Source organism: Melospiza georgiana, chromosome 28 (assembly GCF_028018845.1).
Source record: "Melospiza georgiana isolate bMelGeo1 chromosome 28, bMelGeo1.pri, whole genome shotgun sequence".
Taxonomy (NCBI): Eukaryota; Metazoa; Chordata; class Aves; order Passeriformes; family Passerellidae; genus Melospiza; species Melospiza georgiana.
Window position 1 is genome coordinate 3,070,537 of NC_080457.1, and position 14,271 is coordinate 3,084,807.

Below are 14,271 nucleotides of genomic sequence, written 5' to 3' on the forward strand. Positions count from 1 at the left end.
CAGGGTAACAGAGGCCAGGAGCAGGGGAGGGTCTTTGCTACCACTTTATTATGACAAAGGCTACAAGCCATGTTATTTAAAGTGCATTATTATTACCATTATTCACCGTCAACAAACCACAGACACAAGCCTGGCATAGTGCAGATATGGCCAAAGTGGCAGAAGACGCTTAGGCAAGAGCAGGGCTGGCAGGAGCTGGCTGGATGGAGGTGGCAGGGAGCAAGGCTCAGGAAGGTGCTGGGATACAAGCACTGCTCCAGACACACCTAAACACCTCCATGCTCCAGGGGATAACAGGAAGGACAGACAGACAGCCTGGCCTGCCGTGGCAGGGGACTGGGAAAGTATGGTGAGGGCTGGGCCAGGGAGGGCTTGGCTCCCAGGCAAACCCAGCACCTCTGTGTGTTCCTGGAATAAACAGCTGGAAGTGGGCTGGGGCCCTGGAGCCAGGTCAGGGCTCAGTCAGGCTCCCCGTGTCATCCTGGGAACCCAGCCCTGGACATGGGGAGCACAGCCCAGCACCCAGCACCAGGCCAGGCAGGAGGCTGGTGGTGTATGTGCCTCTCAGGGGACAGCCCCAACCTTCAGGCCACCCCAGCCCCATCCAGCCTGCCCTTTCCCAGCCCTGGAGCAACATCCCAGCAAAGGTGCTGACAGGTGCAGGACACCTGGGATACCTGCAGTCCCTCCACCCCAAAATACAGGGCCCAGCCACCAGTTGAGGGTTAGTTTAAAGTGCTTTTTTCTTTCCTTTTTGCATGGAGTGCAAGGCCAAACCTCACGCTGCCAGAGAATATTTCCCCTTTATCCCCAGGGCCAGGGGGTCACAAAGCCCAAGGAAGGTTTCTGAGAATCCCCCCTTGGGTCACGACAGGCAGGGATTGTAACACTATCCTCTACCCAGCTCAGTGGCACCCCTACTCAAAGTATCATATTGCATAGTGCTGCTCTCCCATCCCCAGGCATCCCTTGGTGCCACTCCAGCCACAGCTGGGCAGTCCCCATTTCCCAGCCAGCTGGGGCAGAGGGGATCTCACCCTGGGACAGCCATGGCCCAGGGGCTGCTTACACTCCTGCCCCGAGTCTCTCTGGTGTCTGGATGGAAAGTAGCACTTGTGACACACACAGCAGCAGGAACAGCAGCAGTCATGTCAGCGTGAAGCAAACATGGCATTGCTTACAAGGTGCAGCAGCAAGGTGTGCCAGAACCACCCCGGAGCTTAGATGATGTCCGTCTCCCTCTCTATGCCAACATACTTCAGGGCATCTGCCTGGCTGTACCTACGGGACAGGAAGGCATGGCTGCAGCAATGCTGCCCCCAGAAACCTGCACAGAGGTTGGGATCAACCCTGCAGGCCAAGTTTGGTGCTGGCCAAGGTACCTGTAGTCAAAGAAAAGCTCCTCTCCTGCCTGGATGGCTCTCTTGGCGAAGATGCCAATGCGGTGGTCTCCGTTCACCATCACGACTGCAACCAGAGATGCAACATCAGAGATGCAACATCAGGGATGCAACATCAGAGATGTGCAGCCCCAGCTTGGGCTGGAGCTCTCACACACCATGTCCTGCCTGGCCTGGCTGGGCAGGGGGACCTCACCTTTCGCATAGCAGTTGGGGTTCACCGAGTGGTTGGCAAAGCGGATTTTATTTCCTTTGCGAGTAGCGTCAACAACAAAATCTATAAAAAGAAAAAAGAGAAGGAAACCATGGTGTAAGGCCAGGCCTGTCACCCAGGCAAGAGGTTGGCTGAGCATGCCCACCTGGCCTCTCCACCCCTGGAAACCTCAGGAAGTTACCATTGTTGAGGTTGAAGAGGAAGCTGGACATGTACTTGTCGTAGACCTTTCCTCGCCTGTCAGCCTCATCCTGTGAAATGAGCTGTAGAGGGAGATCACCTTGAGAGACACGGCAGCTGAGGGCTGAGCCAGGTTCCAGGGCTGCCCCTGGAAACACCCTCCTGCTCTCCCTCCCACCAGGGCTCCCAGGGATGGGGCAGGGCCAGAGCAGAGCTCTCAGGCAGCAGCACACACACAGCACACTCCTCCACAGCGGAGGCCAGAGGTACTGAGAGGTGTCCCCAGACAGCACAGGGCTCCATCTCCAGACCTGCTCAGAGCCCATGGGCACAGCTGAACCAGAGAAGGCAGCTGACCCCACAGCCAGAGGAAGCTCTCCCACCACACACAGCCCCCGTGTGCCTGGCCAGCAGCCCCAGCACAGCACTGACCTCCCCGCAGTACTCGGAGATGAACTCGTTCTTCTGCACTGCCTCCTTGATGAACGTCCCCCAGCCAGCCACGTCTGATGGGGCCAGCAACAAATGCTGGAACCAAATGAAAGGAAATGGGGAGAGCTGGCAGGTACAGCACCTCACAGCACACAGGTCATGGGGGCAGCAGGGAGCCAGTGTCCATCCAGCATGCCCTTGTTGTGACACAGCTCCCTACAGACTTACACCATTACGTGGAGCTGCACAGGACCTGACACACACTAATTTGCAACTTTCTCTGAATTTCCCTTTTTTTAAAATGCTCAATTCCTTGCTCTGACCAACAGAATTCAAGACTAAATCTTCCTCTAGAGCCACTTTATACATTCTCTTGCTCTCACCATTCCTCATGTAACTCCCATCTCCCGATTTTGACATCCACCATCCCTCCTGATTTTCACACCTACAATCCCTACTCCAGGGTAAGAGCAGCAGAGGCCCAGGGCAGAGCAGCTTCATTTCCAGACTCTGGCATCTTCAGGGAAGCTGCTCCCCCTCCACACACAGCAGCAGCAGCAGCTGTGTGTCAGCTCTGCCCTGAGGCAGCCCACTGCTGTCAGTACCTTTTTGAGGCCTCGCTGGATGCTGCAGTTCTTGCAGGAGACCACCTTGCAGTCCCAGTGCTCTGAGGCCCCACAGGTGAGGCAGAGGTCAGGGTCACACTCCCTCACAGCCAGGTAGCAGGGGCACTGCTTGGTGTTGCACTGGGTCTTGCAGCGGCAGCCTGGGAAGCGGTTCTGACCTGCAGCAACACACACAGAGGGTTTGCACTGTCAGCTTTGCCACAGAACAGAGGGTCTGTGCCCCAGCTGCTCCTCCCCAGGCAGATCTTGAGCAGGGACAGAAGAAAGTCTGGCTGTTTTCTCCACTGCAGAGCTGGGAATGGAAGCCCAGATAGGATGAACAAACATGGCAGAGCAGTGACCCAATGCCCAGCCTCACTGCTGGAGGCACATCCTGATCACAGGGGACCAGCAGAGCACCCACAGGACACTGACACACGGATGAGCACTAACAGGAGAGTCTCAGCTGCCAACACTGCATAGTGCAGATATGAACAGCACAGAACCATCTCCTTTTGGGCCTTAGCTAACAGAACTGCTGTGGATGGACAGAGCAGCAAGTGCAGGAATAAAGCAGGCACCCAGCAAGCCCCAGCTCTGCACCCTCCCTGTGCTCTGTGCCAGGAGAGCTGGCTGCTTTCCTGCCCAATAGTCCTTGACCTCTTCTTACAGTCAGGGTTGCACTGGCAGAACTTCTCACAGAAATTCTGAGTCATGATGCAAGGGCAGGAGCTGTCACAAGGATGCTCAGGGTGGTCACAGGGCTGGTAGTTGTACACCTGGGTTGGTGAATTATCTAGAACAAGAAGAGAAATGCCAAGATTGGAAGCTGAATGTTGCAGGAACCTGTTCAAAGCAGCAAGTGCAGGGCACTGGAGCCAAGAAGGTGCAAGCTGCCCATCTGCCTGCAGGGCAGGGAGCCTGGCAGCACCCAGCTCCCACAGACACACACATGGCTGTGCCCAGTGACCACAGCATGGCTGCACACTGCCCTCAGGCTGCAGCAAATCCTGCTGCACACGCAGCCTCAGTGAGCACTGGGATGGCACCCCAGGGGTAGTCACTCCCTCCATGCTGCTGGACCTGCTGGGGTGGTGAACAGGGCACGGCCACCCCACTGGAGAACTCAACCCTTGCAAACCTCCCATGATACAGCCACAGCCAACTCTACCTTTCTTCAGCTGGATCTTCCTGCAGTGTGCAGCCCACAGCCTGCAAAAGGAGCACAGAAGGTTGAGAGGATGTGTAAGCCCTCAGGGAGAGGCAGCCAGAGCTGCTCAGCACCAGCAGCCAGCACAGCAGAGATGGGCTTGGCAGATTCATGCATTAATGATCAGCAGCCACCATAAAGTGGAGAGAGATGAGAGTGATGCAGCTGCAGCAGCTCTTTAAGCCAAACACCAGAGCCAGAATAATATTGGACACACTGAGATCAACACACAAAGTGGGTTACAAGGGAGCTGAGGCTGCTCTTAGGGAAGTGGCACCAGGACCAGCAGCCTGTGCTGCCCTACCCTCCCCTCAGGCTAAGCCAGGAGCTGCAGGGCCCCTGAGCCCCCAGGCAGAGCAGCAGCCCTGGAGCTGGGCCAGGCCAGCACCCAGCAGCAGCAGCCCCATGTGACAGCAGGACGTGCTCACAGATGGGAGCCAGATGGGGATTACCGGGAATGCGTTGGCACAAAAAGCAGAGGATCTGGTTGCATTTTAAGAACAAAACAAGCTTGTCCAACACTTGCCTGTGCTTCCTTTTCTTCTTCTGGGATGGATTCATTAACTCGTTTGTTGGCAGTTTCGTTATAAGCGATTCCTTCACTGCAAACTGAAAGACCTACCCAAGAACATAAGCAAAAAGTTCAGTGCACTCAAGTTGTTTTATCAAAAGCATAAGGAGAGTGTGAGTAAGCACAGCAAGGCTCCCAGGCCTGGGCCCAGAGAGCAGCAGCTCTGCCCCATTTTCCTGCCTATGGCACACTGCCTCCTCCTGCCTGCACACCTGGGAGGGAACCCACAAAGCCAGCACACAGGGCTCACTCTGCCAACAGCAGCACTGCTGCACAGTAACACCCTGAGCTCCAAAAGCGTTGATGTGGCACCTTCCTGTGGGGAGCTTTGTGGCAGAGAAATAAAACCAACAGGCAGTGGCTCTGGCCCCTCTCTTGCCTGCTCTGGGCACCCACCTGCTTGCAGGTCTTTGTCCCCAGCAGCCTGGCAATCGAGCAGAAGTTGTTGAAGTAGGTGCCATGGAAGACACGGAAGAGAGACTCCTCAGCTCCTGTCCACTCCACGGGCTCCTGCGGCGTCTCCACCGCAAACAGCTGGGAGGAGGCCGGGCTCAGCTTCTGCTTTGTGGGGGTTTGGCAGCGGGAGTTGGCCTCTGGCAGGAAAGGCACATGGTAAGCCAAACACAGCCTGGCCATCGTGGTTTGGGGGGCAGTGGTCACCCCCTAGTGCCCTGCAACCCTGCACTGCACTCCCAGCCTCACACTCCTGCCTAAGGCCAGGCACAGTGCTCAGGAGCCACGGGCTCGCTCTGGGCTTTGCATGGCCCAGCAAAGCTCTTGCTTTTCCTGGCAACATTCCTCCTTCCTGGGAAAGGGCAGTGAATCCCACAGCAGCAAGGGCAGGGCTGGTGTCTCTCATGTTTGCTGGGAACACTGACTGCTAAGTCCAAATTCTCCAGCTGTGCAGGAAGCAGAGGGGAGCCTGGGAGAACTGCAGCTGGGAGGAGCTGCCTGCCCTCACCGAGAGGAGAGGGGTGTCTCAGGACCATACCCGAGGAGCTGGAGGCCCACTCGTTGCCCGTGTCGCGGTCGCTGTCGCCCTCCCTGGTCTCGGTGACAGCCGGGGCGGTGCTGGAGCAGGACGCGCCCACCGCGTGGTGCCGCCGCCGGCGACGCCCGGAGCACTTGGAGCGGGGGTTGTGCAGGGCAGCGAACTCCTTGGCTCCTTCCTGCAAGCAGAGCAGAAGACAAGACAGGTGGCAGATGACCAGGGAATGCAGGAAGGCTTCTCCACAGGCCCTGGGACAAGCCCTGTCCTGCCACCACCAAGAGCAGGTAGAAGAGGCTGGCCACGTGTGGTCCCTTCAGCAAGTGCCAAACCAGCTGCTTGCGTTGCATGTTCCCACTCTGTTCTCTTTGGCATTGCTCCCTGGCCCTGAACTCCCAGCCCACTCCTCTGGATCCTCCTGACTTCTTGCTCTGGTCCTTTTAGCACGGGCTTAATTTCTCTGACACTGCATTGAGTCCAGAGAAATCATCTGTCATACAATTTCCCATCTGCCAGCTCTGCAATTAATCTTTATTGGAGATCTGCTATAATATGCATCTGGTAAGGTCTGCATTTGCAGTCACGCTCCTCTGAGTCCAACTAGGACCCGAACTAATTCTGAAAAAATCATCCAAGTTGTGCAAAAGATCCACAGAGCTCTGCAGAGCACAGCTGGCCAGGGCACTTCTCTCATGGTTTCTAAGGTGACAGAGAAACATACCAGCCACAGGAAACAGTCTGCGCCGCAAGGGTCTGGCTCAATCTTGGTCTCTCTATTCTTTCGTTTGTACACATTAGGAGTAGCATGAAAAGCTGAAAAAGTAACAGTTATCTTTACGGTTAGCATTCTCCAAGAGTCTCCCCCCACTCTGCAAGGGACAGGAAGCAGGAGTCTGTGTGGCAGAGGTGGGGCCTGAGGTGACCAGACCCACAGGGTAACCCTGCTCCAACCCACAGTGGGGACCAGGCAGCTTGGGAAGGAGAGGCCAAAGGAGAAGGACCAGCTTTCACACTGAAACAAAAAGACCACGTCATATTAATATTATATCTTTTAATAAATAATTCACTGGAGAAAGTCCTGTGACTTCCCAAAGAAGCCCTTAAGACCTGGAGAACAGCAGCTCCAGCAGCTAATCAGCATCCAAAAGGCTTTGGCAGGACCAACCGCAGGAACATGACTAAGACGAAGCTGTAAGTTCCAGGGAGGCAACAAAACACAGGGGGGCACGTCCAGACTTTGGCAGTGAAACATTTCATGCCTTTCACTGAGGAGCTTCTGCAAAGCAAGAGCAAAGTCTGGTGGTGGCAGGACTAGCGCACAAACTGCCGGGAGCTCGGAGGCGGCGTGCGGAGCGCGGAGAGGGGACGGCCACGCGCGTCGGTCTGCCGTCCGCGGAGCCCAGAGCGCAGCCGTCCGTGCCAAAGGCTTCTGTCAGCTCCCAAGGCCCCACTGCAAACTCACGAGGCACCACCCTCCAGAGACTCCAGCACGGACTAAGCAAGGCGTGCAGAGGAAAACTGAGGAGAAAGGGCTCTAGGGAAGCGTCCGGCTGAGGCGGCACTTACGATGCAGAAAGCAGTCGTACTTGAAGCAGCGGCGGCAGAAGAGGGTGTGGAAGGAGTGCAGGGACTGCTCCCGCTGCACCGACTTGGCGCACGGCCCGTCGATGTTGGGGGTGCACTGTGGGGGCAGCACGTTGGGGTCGGACACCTCGGTGAGCTCCCGGTACCTGGGGACAAACAAAATGTAGGAGTGACGGGGGTAGGATGGTCAGGATGGACGGAGAGGAGAGATCTCTGCAGCCAGGTCAGGAATTTGGGGTTTATTGCAAAGGGTCAAGTGCAGGGCCCTGCTGGGAGCTGCCAAACACAGCTCAGAGCAGGCTGAGAGAAGAGAGGGGGAGAGAGGATGAGAGGGTGAGAGAGTAAAAGGGTAAGAGAGCGATGTTCCTGTTACAATACAATAAATCTTCTTCTGTGTTGAATATTCTAATTCTCACTAACCAATCTAGTCCAACATACAAATCCTATAGCATTTACATACAGCCTATAAGAATCATTGCATCACCATACTGTGTTACATTTTAAACCCTAAAAACTCCTCTTTGGGCCCCTTCTGCCAAGCTGTAGGGTCTGCTCTGACCCTTGGACCTTCAGCAGACCATACCATTGTTTTCCAGTTGTTCAGTAACTAAGGGATCTCAAAGCTTGCTTTCATTTCAATCTCACTGATAGTTTCTATATTCTCAAAATCTTTTGCCAGGCAATCATATTTATAAGGCTTTCCTGTTTCATCTTCCTCAACACACCCAGGGATGTGCTTTCCCCGTTTGGGACAGCTTTATAGCATCATCAGGCTCTGGCCCAGGTACTGTCAGAATTCAGGACATCCCTCTGGCTGTCCTGGATTGCCCAAACCCCTGCCAGGGGGCTCAGAGACCTTGGCACAGAGCTCAAAACACCTGTGACTTTGATTATGACCCATGGAAAAAATTACCAATCTTATATGAGGATCTGCAAGCCATGAAAGTCTAAGGAGAATAATAATTAGTTTGTCACGGGGTGAAAAATAGATTTTTTGGGGTTTTTAGAATGGGGGTTCAGGGGGCAAGATGGAGGAATCTGGGCACGTCCAGCCTTTCTCCTTCTTGGCCTCTATCTTCTGCTGTGATGTTGGCACTTTTGGATTGGTTTAGAGTAGAAGCTCACTGTCTAACATGGTGATAGGTATTGGGAAGTTATGGTAAATAATGTACATGTACTTTTTAATATAAAAAGATAACACCAGTGTGCCTCTGTCTGACCTCTGAATGGACCTCGGCAAGTTAAGAGAAAGAATTTTATAAATAAGAAACAATAAACAACCTTGAGAAAGAGAATAGAAGAGTTCTGACTCCTTCTTTGACTGCCAGGCTGGGAAAAGAGACTTTCTAACACATCTGGGGGTCACTCTGACCAGCAGAAGGTCCTGAGAAGGTACCTCAAGTTTTGTAACACTCAAAACACACTCTGCTCACAGAGCCTGCAGGCACTGAGCTTTGTGGCACAGCCAGCCCACAGTGCTGGGTCTCTGAAATAAAGATTGCAACTCTTGCTAAGAAAAGGAACAGACAACAGTGCAGGGATTTTCTACCTTTCTTTCATATCCTCTGGGAAGCCATACTCAGGAAACATGGAAGAAATAGCAGTGAATATCATGTCATTGGGGAACCTCTTCTTTGAACACTTCTTGTTACCTGCAAAGAAGAGGAGACAATTCTTCAGACAAGCTGATGTGGATGGGTCTTTCCTCCCTGCACAGAGCAATTCCAGAGATGCTCAGGATTGTTTTAAGACAAAAATGTAATCCCATGCACAGCAGATAAACTTTGTGATCTGCACCAGGCTGAGGTATTCTCAAAGCAGTGCTAGGCCACCTGCAGTGCAGCACAATGTACTGCTGGGAGCACCAACTTCTCTAAAGTGCTATTACTATTTATTTCTGCCAGGGCAGAACTTGCAGACAATGCTTTTCTATATCCACAGAAGTGTTGGTGTTTGTGCTGCCCATATCACTACAGATCAAGGACAAAGACAAAATTACCCATCAGCATTCAAAAGGTCATTGAGGACACATGAAAATCCCACAAACCAGAGCTTCCTTTAGGCAACAAGAGCTCCAGGTGGCACAGGAGAGGGAAGAGGAACACTAATACATGGAAAGCAGGTCTGGAAGGGATTTGAAAATGTCCATCTCCCTGCCTCCCACAGAAAGAGATCCACCCACACCTCTTTGACAGGTGTTTGCCAGACCAGCACTTGAAAACATCCCACAGCCTCTCAGAAAACACCCAGCCCTGCTAATCTCATAGGAAGTGAGTTTCCAGATGACTCATTAAATAACTTCTCACCACACTTTCCGATGGTGATTTCTTCCCCTGTCCACAGCAGACAGTGAGAGCAAATCATTTCCCTTCTGCTACAGAACTTGTCAAGCTGGAACTGCTCTTGGCACATTGACAACCCAGGGATGGCAGGAGAGCAGTGCCCAGTGCTCAGGACAGAAATGTGACCAACATAATCTTCATTTCTCTGGGGCAAACCCACCTTCCACTGCAATTCTCTTTCTTTTCCTTGTCACTGGCAGCTCCTCTTTTCCATCCTCCTGCTTCACCTCAGAATCGTTGTGTCCTTCCTCTTCCTCGTCCGAGTACTGATTCAGAGCATTCACCAGCTCCAGGAACACAGCATCACTGATGAGGACTGACCCTGAGATCATTTCTGAAACACACACAAGTGGCAGTGCCACCATCTTTCTCATTTCTTGCCATAGCAAACCACAAGCCTACATGCTCTGCTACCCACCAGAGCCCTCCTCTCAGTTTTTTTGGGGTAGGTGGGATTTTAGCACTAAAGTCAGTAGTGGTGTATCATTTTCAGCAATCTGGGGACAGGCCACACCAGTTTTCCCTGTCTTCCTCCCCGCTGGGCAGTTTTATTATGGGGCAGGCAGTGATTTTCATTGATTAAACTCTTGCCTGAGGCAACAAGCAGAACAGGGTTGCTGAGCTTCTCCCCCTCTAGCACATTTTCAGCATCCCAGAGGACGCCTGTGAATCCCTGCACACAACAGAACTGGCTCCAGAGCACTCCAGGTATTAAAATGGAGTGAGCTACCCAAAGGCAGGAATGTGCCCTTGCAAAGGAGAACAGCAGGCACCATCCTGTTATCCTGCTCTGAGAGCTCCCACAGAAAAGCTGGCTGCTGCTGCCACCTTTTGACTTCTGAACTGCTTGGATATTTGCAAGAGACTGAACCACAGAACCATAGGAAGGTTTGGGTTGGAAGGGATTTTAAAGCTCATCTTGTTCCACCCTTGCCATGGACAAGCCAGGCTGCTCCAAGCCCCAATCCAACCTGGCCTGGAGTGGACAGAGCTGGCTGCTCCCAGGTTACCTTCCTCTCCATGAACTTTGCCATCATAGTTATTAATAAGTTCTTCAATGAAAGTTTCATCTTCTTCCTTCACCTCGTCGCCCATGTAAGGGATATTGCACAGAACTGTTTCATCCTCCACCTGAAGAGAGATCAGACACAGCTCAGAAAAGCAGAGTTTGCTGACCCCAATGGGGCTGTGCTCTGGTCCCTCAGACCTGCCAACAACACACAGCAAAGCTTCAGATGGCTCATCACTGACACATCAGTGCTATCCCACTGTAACCCAGTCACAAACAAAAAGATCTGACTAAGAAATAAAACTCTTAATACAAAGGGAAATAAAAATATTAGGAAAAAACACAAACAAACAAAACCCCCCCCCAAAAAAAAAAACCACATTTACTCTTTGAATTCTGTGAAACAATGGTGACTCTGTAAAGAAGCCACATCCAAAGGAGACTACCTGGTGAGGTAGTATGGACTCCAGGCTGGTTGGGATTCTACAAAACAAGCAACTAAAGCAACACTTTCCATCATCTCTCACACAGATGTTGCCTGAAACAAGTGGGATGAAGAGCCACTTCCCAACTGTGTAACAATCAGATGCTGATCTCACTGAGACCCGCCATGCTTCACACATACCATGAAATTCTGCTGAAGAGGGGACCAGGAGTACATAATGGGCACCAGTGCCACTGTGTTCAGGGTCCTCATGTACAGTGTCTGGCTTGGAAATCCTGGGAAAATGCTCTCCACAGTGCACTGGAATACAAGTACAGAGAAGGTCAGTGAGGAACCACTCTGGGAGGCTGCCACAGCCCGAGGAAAACTGAATTCAGGACAAACACAGAAGCCCCACATGCACTCTGTGCACTCCATCACAGGAAAAAGCCTTGGGGGTACTTTTTATCCATTTCTGCATTGCAGAAGTGTGAGGCATGGGCAACACAGACAAAAACTCATCCATATCCCCACAGCTCCCTGCAGAGTCCTGGCTGCAGTCCCCACTTGCTGATGGTGCCCCTTTTCCTCTGCACACCTGTTTCAGGAACGGGTGCCCACTGACTGGCTTCATCAGCTGCACTGGCTGCACCCGAAGCTTCTTCCAGTCTTCATTGAGGATCTGAGTCTTCTCATGGACCTTCGCAAAGTTGGCCACAAAGAGAGCCTGAAAGGAGAGAGAGGAGTCTCAAAATTTAAGAAAACCCATTGAGAACTCCAACAGCACTGAAAGGGTTCAGCAAGGAGATCCTGCAAAAACTAACTGGAAATGAGCTCTTCTGCTGCAGTTACACCAATGCCTGTTCAATGACCTCGTGTGTGTGTGACAGCTGCTGTCCACACAGCTCAAGACAGAGCACAAGAAGTGGCATCTCCACTGATCCAAGTCAAACACAGCTTATCAATTCACCTTGCTGACACCCTCTGGCACCACTCAGACACTCTGAGCTGAAATAAATTCTTTTTGGGGCATCCCAGCCCAGTCCTTGCTGTGGCTGTACCTTTGCTCCCATGTTTGCCTGGAACCTCTTGAGCTGCCGCAGACGCATGTACTCAGACTTGACTTTCCTTTTCCAGTACATGATACACTTGGATGTCGGAGGAGTGGTAATTTCCATTTTTCTGTAACAGCACAGAAAGAATAAACATTAAATAATGGCGAGCTCAACCCCGAAACAAGTGATACTAGAAAAACGTCCCTGTGGATGGGGAAAACACTCTATACATCACAGACTTAAACCAAGCAAATAACGCCGTCGCTGCGCAGCGCTCCTGGCTGCGGAACACCCCCAGCTGAAACGCACGGACAGGCCCGGGACAGCAGCGAGGGGCGGCGCTGATCAGGACCGCCCGCGCTGTCCCCCGAGCCCCCGGAGGGTCCCCGCCCTCCCCCGGTTCACACCGCCGGGGAGCCGCGGCTCCGCTCCAGCCGCCCTGCGTGCCGCTCCGGCCGGGCCCCGGCGCGTCCCAGCTCCGCCAACAAGAACCGGAGCGAGCCGAGGCCGGGCCGGGGGAGCGGGCCCGAGCCCCGCCAGCCCCTGCCCCACCGGGCCCGGCTGGTACCGCGGGCACCCGCGACCCCCGGGAACCCCCGGGACCCCCCGGCCCCGCCCGCACTCACTGCTCGGCCATGGCGACAGGGGGAGGCCGCGCGCCCCCGGCACACTGCGCGCGCGCCGGCCCGCCCCGGCCTCCGCCCCCGGCCCGCCCCGTACCCCGCCCCGGGCCCGCCTCAGGCACCGGACCCAGCCCCGGATGCCGCCCCGGGCCCGCCTCAGGCACCAGACCCCGCCTCGGCTCGGCCCGCCCCGGGCCCGCCTCAGGCACCGGAACCGGCCCCGGATGCCGCCCCGGGCCCGCCTCAGGCACCGGACCCAGCCCCGTACCCCGCCCCGGGCCCGCCTCAGGCACCAGACCCCGCCTCGGCTCGGCCCGCCCCGGGCCCCGCCCCTCACATCGCCAGCCCCGGCCCCGCCCCGCCCCTCACACCCCCCCGGACCCGCCCCTTCACCCACAGGCCCCGCCCCCCTCATCCCAGGCCCGCCCCTCACATCCCCAGGCCCCGCCCCGCGCCGCCGGTGCCGGTGCCGGTGCCGGTGCCGGTGCCGGTGGGTCGGGGTGCATGCCCTGCCCCGGCAGAGCGGACCTGTTCCAGCCTGGAGGACACCCCTCTCGGCTGCGGGGAACGGGTTAAGCAGCGGCTCGGTGCCGTGCCCTCCCATTCCCGGTGTGTCTGGGTCCTCCCGGCCCCTATTGCGGGACCGGCCCGGTCCCGCGGGAAGCGTTGGTGGGACAGCGCCGTTCCCGCCCGGTTCCATCGCCCTCCGGGCCCCGGGACAGCCGTGCCCGGCATGGCCTCGCTCCCCGACAAGCCGTGCCGGTGTCCCGGGTCCCTGTGGCCCCACCCCTGGCTGTGGCGGCGCCGGGCAGGAAGCGGCTGCTGGCGGCCGCTTTCCTGCTCCGGGGGCCCCGGCGCTGGGGAGCGCACGGAGCTGCCTCTGCCCCGGCGGGGGCCCCGTGTGCCGGCTGCCCCGGGGCTCCGGCAGGGTGACTGCGGGGTTCCAGCAGGACCGGCCCGCCCGTATCTGGGAGCTCCGCCGAGCCCGGTGCGGCGGGGGCCCGGTGTCCCCCGACCCCGCCGGGCATTGGCTCGGGAGCGGGCGGACAGCTGGGCTCCGGGATGGGTGACCAGGGCAGCCCCAGCCCGGGTACAGGGATGGCGCTGTCGGGAGGATGAGGATGCTCCCCGGGCTGGGGCTGCTCTGCTGCCCGCTCCCGTCTCTGCTCCCGCGGGTGCTGCACGGAGCGAGGCCCCAGTGCCACCACATGCACACTCGGAGCATCACAGGGATGTGTCCCCAGCCCTGCGGGCTGGCCCCATGCTGTCCCCTCCACAGCACCCGCAGTGAGTTCTCCAGTGGCACCCAGCTGCTCTCCTGCCCTGGCCTGGAGCCATCAACACCTTCTTTCTTTTCTGAATTCTTCGCCAGCTGCACAGAGGCCAGGCTCCCCAAGCTGGGCAGTTGGCCCCAGTGTGGCTGCTCGTGCCCCTTGCAGCTGCCTTCACACTCAGCAGAGCCCAGAAAGGGGCTCAAATCCCAGGGAGAAGCTGCCCATCTCCTGCTTGCCCCCAGGTTTTTGAGGGGCCAGCGACAGCCTCCTTCCCTCCCAGCCCTGGCAGCTAATGGGTGGGAGGACAGGACTGAGGGTGACAGGTCAGAGCAGGGATGGGGAGCTTGCGATTCCCTGGGC

General features: G+C 55.8%; 1 protein-coding gene across 1 annotated transcript; it reads right to left on the reverse strand.

Moving 5' to 3' along the window:
• Positions 1-31: 31 nt before the first annotated feature.
• Positions 32-12,693, reverse strand: EZH1 (enhancer of zeste 1 polycomb repressive complex 2 subunit). The gene is made up of 20 exons (XM_058041918.1): positions 12,641-12,693; positions 12,021-12,141; positions 11,558-11,686; positions 11,161-11,280; positions 10,537-10,657; positions 9,687-9,860; positions 8,734-8,836; positions 7,167-7,330; positions 6,322-6,413; positions 5,604-5,781; positions 5,009-5,205; positions 4,568-4,659; positions 4,003-4,043; positions 3,502-3,627; positions 2,832-3,010; positions 2,227-2,322; positions 1,796-1,877; positions 1,597-1,677; positions 1,383-1,467; positions 32-1,281 (listed from the first exon to the last, which is right to left on the reverse strand). Exons 1-20 carry the CDS (start codon positions 12,649-12,651, stop codon positions 1,221-1,223), a joined length of 2,253 nt encoding a protein of 750 aa, XP_057897901.1. The 5' UTR covers positions 12,652-12,693; the 3' UTR covers positions 32-1,220.
• Positions 12,694-14,271: the final 1,578 nt, after the last annotated feature.

Excerpts from the sequence above, each read along its gene's own strand:
- EZH1 (XM_058041918.1), bottom strand. Across the intron at positions 2,323-2,831 it reads TCCAGCGAGGCCTCAAAAAG|CATTTGTTGCTGGCCCCATC; the intron begins GTACTGACAGCA and ends ATTTGGTTCCAG. Across the intron at positions 1,468-1,596 it reads CCCCAACTGCTATGCGAAAG|TCGTGATGGTGAACGGAGAC; the intron begins GTGAGGTCCCCC and ends CTCTGGTTGCAG.